The 6,880-nt window shown below is 69.7% G+C and overlaps 2 protein-coding genes across 2 annotated transcripts; both read left to right on the top strand.

Annotated features, from left to right (window-relative positions):
* Positions 1-4: 4 nt before the first annotated feature.
* Positions 5-3,447, top strand: LOC142359965 (growth factor receptor-bound protein 7-like; the record flags this gene model as incomplete). Its single annotated transcript, XM_075412288.1, has 13 exons — positions 5-160; positions 256-412; positions 626-747; positions 845-922; positions 1,070-1,207; positions 1,279-1,389; positions 1,515-1,613; positions 1,810-1,890; positions 1,957-2,073; positions 2,152-2,212; positions 2,325-2,412; positions 2,772-2,865; positions 2,937-3,447. Coding segments are annotated over 13 exons (1,449 nt in total), but the record flags the coding sequence as incomplete, so codon positions are not given.
* A 476-nt stretch (positions 3,448-3,923) lies between these two features.
* Positions 3,924-6,574, top strand: LOC142359964 (retinol dehydrogenase 8-like). Its single transcript, XM_075412287.1, has 6 exons — positions 3,924-4,020; positions 4,094-4,255; positions 4,784-4,963; positions 5,037-5,130; positions 5,217-5,400; positions 6,212-6,574. Exons 1-6 carry the CDS (start codon positions 3,924-3,926, stop codon positions 6,449-6,451), a joined length of 957 nt encoding a protein of 318 aa, XP_075268402.1. The 3' UTR covers positions 6,452-6,574.
* The last annotated feature ends 306 nt before the right edge of the window (positions 6,575-6,880 follow it).

Here is a 6,880-nt window from a genome sequence, read left to right as displayed (position 1 = left end):
CCTCTCTGCCCGCAGCCGGCCGCTGCCGGAGCAGGAGCCCCGCGCCTCGTCACTGCCGAGCATCCCCAACCCCTTCCCCGAGCTCTGCAGCCCCTCCAACTCGCCCATCCTCAGCAGCCCCCCCGTGGGGCAGGGACCCCCCCGCGAAGGAGCCTCCCACGTGAGTCGGGGGGCAGGGGGGTGGCGACAGGGGGTTTTGGCCCCCGTGGGCGCGGGGTCCCCTCCGCCGGGGGTCCCTGACGCGCGTGCCGGCAGGTGGTGAAGGTGTTTGGCGAGGACGGCGCGTGCCGCTCGCTGGAGGCGTCGGCGGGGACGACGGCGCGGCAGCTCTGCGAGACGCTGGTGCGGAGGACGCGGGCGCTGCAGGACCACAGCTGGGCCCTGGTCGAGCTGCACCAGCACCTGGCACTGGGTGAGCTGCCGGCACGGCGTGGCACAACATTGCATGGCACAGCACAGCATGGCACGATACAGCTTGGCATAGCACAGCACGGCGTGGCACGGCATTGCATGGCATGGCACAGCATGGCGTGGCACAGCATGGCGTGGCACAGCACAGCGTGGCACGGCATGGCGTGGCACCGAGCCACCCCCAGCCACCCCGCTGAGCCCCGTCCCCCCGCAGAGCGGTGCCTGGAGGACCACGAGTCGGTGGTGGAGGTGCAGAGCTCCTGGCCCCCCGGCGCCGACAGCCGCTTCGTCTTCCGCAAGAACTTCGCCAAGTACGAGCTCTTCAAGAGCAACACGGTACGTGGCCACCGGCGCGGAGCCCGCGGGGACCTGGATGCCCCACGGGGACCCTGAGCCCCCCATGGGTCTCCCCTGAGCCTCCTTGTCCCCCCAGCAGTCCCTCTTCCCTGAGGTGATGGTGTCCAGCTGCCTGGAGGCGAACAAGAGCATGGCACACTCCGAGCTCATCCAGGTATGGGGACACCGTGGCCCCCTGTGCCGTGGGGATCACCCTGTGCCATGGGGATTCCCACCATGCCGTGGGGATCACCCTGTGCCGTGAGGACCCCGCCGTGCAGTGGGGACCCCGCCGTGCCCCTCAGCCCTCGTCTGCCCCCAGAACTTCCTCAACTCCGGGAGCTGCCCCGAGGTCCAGGGCTTCCTGCAGCTGCGGGAGGCCGGGCGCAAGGTCTGGAAGCGTTTCTACTTCTCCCTGCGCCGCTCGGGGCTCTACTACTCCACCAAGGGCACCTCCAAGGTGAGGGGGTGGTGGGGGGCATGGCCAGGGGGTGCAGTGGGGCCGGCCCTGACCTCGCCCGCCCGCCCCAGGACCCCCGGCACCTCCAGTACTTCGCCGACCTCACCGAGTCCAACATCTACTACGTGACGCAGGGCAAGAAGCACTACGGGATGCCCACCGAGTTCGGCTTCTGCATCAAGGTGGGGATGTCCCCACCCGGCTGAGGGGGTCCCATCCCTTCCCTGTGCCTTCCCCTGCCAAGGGGTCTCTGCCCCCCAGGAGCCGGCCGGGGCTGCCCCGTGACGGCTCGGGTCTCTCCCCGCAGCCCTACAAGGTGCGGAGCGGCGCGAAGGGCCTGAAGCTGCTCTGCAGCGAGGACGAGCAGAGCCGCAGCTGCTGGATGGCGGCTTTCCGCCTCTTCAAGGTGAGCCGGGTGCTGGGGGATGCTGGGGGGATGCCCCCATCCCTCTGCGGGAGAAGATGCAGGACGGGTGTCTCTGTCCCCAAGCGGGGTGGATCTGGAGGTCCCCGTCCCCACACCAGGCGGGTGGTCCGTGACCCCGCTGTGGGACGGAGGCCCCACGGGACCCCCCAGCTCACGGGGCTCTTCGCCCCCCCAGTACGGCATGCAGCTCTACCGTAACTACCAGCAAGCACAGGCGCGGCTGAGCCAGCCCCCCTGGATTGGTCCCACACCCCTGGTGAGTGCCATCCCCCGGCCCCCCCGCCCCGCGGGGACCCCCCGGTCACCCCCCGCTCCCCCACAGCGAAGCGTCTCGGACAACGCGCTGGTGGCCATGGACTTCTCGGGGTGCACGGGCCGGGTGATCGAGAACCCCAGCGAGGTGCTGACGGTGGCCCTGGAGGAGGCACAGGCCTGGAGGGTGAGTGGGGGTGCGGGGGAGCAGGGCACCCCCCCCCCGAGCCCACCCTAATGCCCGCTCCTTGCTTCGCACGGCCAGAAGAAGACGACGCACCGGTACAGCCTGCCGGCAGCCTGCCAGAGCTCCCCGCTCAGCGCCGGTGAGCAGCGCCTGCCCGCGGGGTCCCGTCCGGCACAGCCGGCTTGTGCCGAGGGGGGGTCCCTGCCCTGGGTGGGGGTTCCCCCCCGCACCTGATGCCCGTCTCCCCGCAGCCATCCACCGCACCCAGCCCTGGTTCCATGGGCGCATCTCCCGGGAGGACACCCAGCAGCTCATCGGCCGGCAGGGCTTGGTGGATGGGTACGGGACCCCAGGGGCAGTCAGGGTCCCCGGGGCTCATGGGGCCCCTGGGGGGGGTACATCACCCTGGGGGCTATAGGGCCCTGTGGGTCATGGGGTGGTGCAGGAGAAGAGGGGAGGCAGGGGGGTCCGGGGGGCTTGGGACCCCCCAGGGTTTGCAGGGGACCTGCAGCCCCCAGGGGGGTGGGAGCCTTGGGTTTGGGGGGGCCCTTGGGGGGTACAGGACCCCAGGGCTCCGGGACCCCAGAGGTGACACAGGGGTGGCAGAGGGGCCCTCAGGATGGTACAGGACCCCAGGACCCCAGGGGTGACAGAGGGGGCCTGAGGCCAGCAGTGACCCCCCCCCTCGGGGCTCGCAGCGTCTTCCTGGTGCGGGAGAGCCAGCGCAACCCCAAGGGCTTCGTCCTGTCCCTGTGCCACCTGCAGCGAGTCAAACACTATCTCATCCTGCCGGTGAGTGCCGGGGGGCTGGGGGGTCCTGGGGGGGCCGGGGGGCCCGGGGCCTGACCCCCGATCCCCGGCAGAGCGAGGAGGAGGGCCGGCTCTACTTCACCATGGACGACGGGCAGACCCGCTTCGCCGACCTGATCCAGCTCGTGGAGTTTCACCAGATCAACCGCGGCATCCTGCCCTGCAAGCTGCGGCACTACTGCACCTGCGTGGCCCTCTGAGCCCGGCACGGCACTGCCACCGCGGCACCGCTCGGCACAGCCCCGCACTGCTGCTGTGGCACAGCCTGGCACCACCGGCATGGCTCAGCACAGCCTGGCACTGCTGCTGCGGCATGGTTTGGCACAGCCTGGCCTGCCGGCACTGCCTGGCACGGCACTGCCGCTGTGGCATGGGTTGGCACGACCTGGCACCGCTGGAATGGCTTGGCACAGCCTGGCATGGGGCGTCAGGACTCGCCACAGCACACGCGGGGACAAGGACGGCTCCCCCACCGCCAGCCCTCTGCCTGCGGGGTCCCGGGGTGCCGGCACGGCTGGGGACCCCCCACACTCAAGCACTTTCTCCCCACCCCGCAGCACCAGCCCTGAGCGTCCCCGCGGGCGCCTGGCACTCCTCACCCCTGCGCCAGGTGGGCTCAGGGGGTCCCCAGCCCCAGGAGCGGGGTCCCGGGGTGGGGGTGAGGGGGGCACCCACCGCCGCATCCCCCACGTCCCCACAAGGCCAGTTGAACTGTGACGTGTTTTATACCAGTGAGAATAAAGGTTATTTTTTCAGAGCTCACGCCTCTAAAGGAAAAGCTGGGGTGCCGGGGGGGGGGGGGGGGGCCATCCCCACAGCCCCCCACGGCTGGCAGCGTCCCCGTGTCCCCGCAGTGCCCCGAGTCCTGCACAAAGGCTCCTCTGTGCACCCCGGGCACCACGTGCGACTCAGCCACGCGGCCGCCAGCAAATCCCTGGGGAGGGGGATTAGTGGGGGGGATTAGGGGGCCCGGATTTGGGGGGGGCCAAGCCAGCTGCTATTAAAGGCAGGGGGCCAGGGAGCGGGGCCGCGGTCGCGCCATGGCTCCCAAGACGGTGCTGATCACCGGCTGCTCCTCCGGCATCGGGCTGGCGCTGGCCGTCCGGCTGGCGCGGGACAAGCAGCGCCGCTTCCGAGGTGAGCGGGGTGGGGGTCCCCTATTCCCGGGGGGGGGAACCCCGCGGGGGAGCTGAGCCGCCTCTGCCCCCAGTCATCGCTACCATGAGGAACGTGGGCAGGAGCGGGGCGCTGGCGGCGGCGGCGGGACCGGCGCTGGGCCGGACGCTGGAGATCAAGCAGCTGGACGTCTGCGACGAGGGCTCCATCCGTGCCTGCCTCGACAGCATCCCCGGGCGCCACGTCGACGTCCTGGGTGAGCCCCGGGACCCCCTGCCCACCACGACCCCGCGGTGTCCGGTGCCAGCGAGCCCTGTGCCGGGGACACCCCACACCCCGGGCACCCCCTGCCCTGGGGACTGCCCATGCCAAGCACGTCCCACGCTGGGGGCCCTCTGTGCCAGGGACACTCCGTGCGCCAGGGACCCTCCATGCAAGTGACATCCTGCACCAGGGACCCTCTGTGACTGGGGACCCTCTGTGCACCAGGGACCCCCTGACCCCATGCACCGGGGACCCTCCATGCCAGGGAGGTCCTGCACCAGGGACCCTCTGTGCGCTGGGGACCCTCTGTGTCAGGGTCACTCCATGCACCAGGAACCCTTCATGCCAAGGACGTCCTGCACCAGGGACCCTTTGTGTGCTGGGGACCCTCGGTGCTGGAGACCCCCCCATCTGCCAGGGATGCTCCACACCCAGGACATCCCGTGCTGGGGACCCTGGGAGCACCGGGCGCGGGAGCCCCTTGCGCGGGGGACGCCCCACCGATGCCCCATGCCCACAGTCAGCAACGCCGGGGTGGGCATGGCGGGTCCCCTGGAGTGCCAGAGCCTGGCGGCCATGCAGACCCTCATGGACACCAACTTCTTCGGCCTCGTCCGCCTCGTCAAGGAGGTGCTGCCCGACATGAAGCGGCGCCGCGGGGGCCACATCGTGGTCATCAGCAGCATCATGGGCTTGCAGGGTAAGGGGGGGACAGGGTGCCCCGGTGGGACCGGACCCCCCCCAGCCCTGACCGGGACCCCCCACCCGTCCAGGCATCGTCTTCAACGACGTCTACGCAGCCTCCAAGTTCGCAGTGGAGGGTTTCTGTGAGAGCTTGGTGGTGCAGGCGCTGCGCTTCAACGTGGCGTGAGTGTGGGGGCTGGCAGCCGGTACGGCCCCCGGGGCGGGGGGTTTGAGGGTGCCAGGGTCCCCAGCGCCCCGTCACTGGGCAGGATCAGCCTGGTGGAGCCAGGGCCGGTGACAACAGAGTTTGAGGAGAAGGTGTATGAGGAAGCTGAACGCGCTGACTACTCACGGACCGACCCCGAAACAGCCAACATCTTCACCAACCTCTACCTGAGGAACTCCCGGGACGTCTTCGCCAGCCTGGGCCAGACCCCCGAGGACATCGCGGAGGTGACGGGCGGGCTGGTGCCCTGCCGGGCTGGGGGCTGCCCTCTCCTCCTGCCCAGCAGCCCTGGGCTGGGTGGGGCTGGGCTGGGCTGTTTAGAGAAGCCTCAATTAGCCCTAACGAGGAGCAGCGACCCCCAGCTGGCAGCAGGGCAGGGGTCCCGCCCAGACTGCTCCTTCCCCCCGAGCTCCATCCTGAGGGGCTGAGCCCGGCTGGGAATGGGGATGGGAATGGGATAGGATAGGATAGGATAGGATAGGATAGGATAGGATAGGATAGGATAGGATAGAGATGGAGATGGGATGGAGTGGGGATGGGGATGGGGTGGGGTGGGATGGAGATAGGGATAGGGATAGGATGGGAAGGGGATGGGGATGGGATGGGGATGGAAAGGAGATGGAGTGGGAATGGGCATGGGATGGGGTGGGTGGGATGGAGATAGGGCTAGGATGGGAGGGTTCGGGGATGAGGATAGGATGGGAAGGGGTTGGGAATGGGGATAGGATGGGAATGGGAAGGGGATGGAATGGGAATGGGGATGGGAGTGGGGATAGGATGGGATGGGGTGGGAATGGGGTTGGGGATTGGGATGGGATGGGGATAGGATGGAAAGGGGGTTGGATGGGGATGGGAAAGGGGATGGGAATGGGGGTGGGATGGGGATGGGATGGGAATGGGGATGGGATGGGGTGGGAATGGAGTTGGGATGGGATGAGGTTGGGATGGAGAGCAGATGGGATGGGCATGGGAGTCGGGGTGGGATGGGGATGAGGAGGGCACAGGGACAAGGCGGGACAGTGACGTCCCCACGCGCAGCACACGCTGCGGGTGATCGAGGCGGCGCGGCCGCCCTTCCGGCACCAGACCAACGCGGCGTACACGCCGATGGCCGCGCTGAAGCACGCCGACCCCAGCGGCGCCCTGGTGACCGACGCCTTCTACAAGCTGGTGTTCAAGTACGGCGCGGTGCTGCGGCTCAGCCTCCGCGCCATCCGCCTGCTCCGCTGGAAGGCCCAGAAGGTGAAGGAGGGGGCCCGGCTCCTCGGCTTCAAATAGCCCCCGCACCCCCGGCGTCTCAGGGCACTGCATCGGCGCAGCCGCCCGGGCACCCGGCTCACCCCGGGGGGCAGCTCGGGGGGCGAGGGGCCCGGGACCCGCGGCGGGGTTTCGCTTCCTGCTCCCGGCCCGAAATAGCGCCCGCCGCCGCTGTATTAAAATCGGGAGTGGTATTTTTAACCGGCGCCGGGTGAAAAAGCAGAGCGGCTTCCTCCGAGAGTGCAGCGGCCGTGACGGGGCTGGGAAGGGCTGGCAGCTGCGCCCCCCCCCCCCCCCCCCGCCTCCCGCTCCCCGGGGGTCCCAGCCCCCCCCGGCTGCCAGCGATGGCCACAGTCTCCTTCCCCCCAGCCACTGCTGTGGGGTGGGGAGTGGGGGGGCTCCCACATGATGGACCCTGTCACCCCCCCACACTGGCACCCAGCCCCACGG

Source organism: Opisthocomus hoazin, unplaced genomic scaffold (genome assembly GCF_030867145.1).
Source record: "Opisthocomus hoazin isolate bOpiHoa1 unplaced genomic scaffold, bOpiHoa1.hap1 HAP1_SCAFFOLD_251, whole genome shotgun sequence".
In the NCBI taxonomy this organism is placed as follows: Eukaryota; Metazoa; Chordata; class Aves; order Opisthocomiformes; family Opisthocomidae; genus Opisthocomus; species Opisthocomus hoazin.
Note: the sequence above shows the minus strand (reverse complement) of the source record. Positions and strands in the feature narration are given on the sequence as shown.

What these genes read in the sequence shown, in the direction of transcription:
- LOC142359964 (XM_075412287.1), top strand. Translation starts at nt 3,924, where the DNA reads ATGGCTCCCAAGACGGTGCTGATCACCGGCTGCTCCTCCGGCATCGGG. An exon ending in CAAGCAGCGCCGCTTCCGAG is followed by an intron (nt 4,021 to 4,093) that starts GTGAGCGGGGTG and finishes CTCTGCCCCCAG; the next exon opens with TCATCGCTACCATGAGGAAC. An exon ending in GCGCTGCGCTTCAACGTGGC is followed by an intron (nt 5,131 to 5,216) that starts GTGAGTGTGGGG and finishes GTCACTGGGCAG; the next exon opens with GATCAGCCTGGTGGAGCCAG.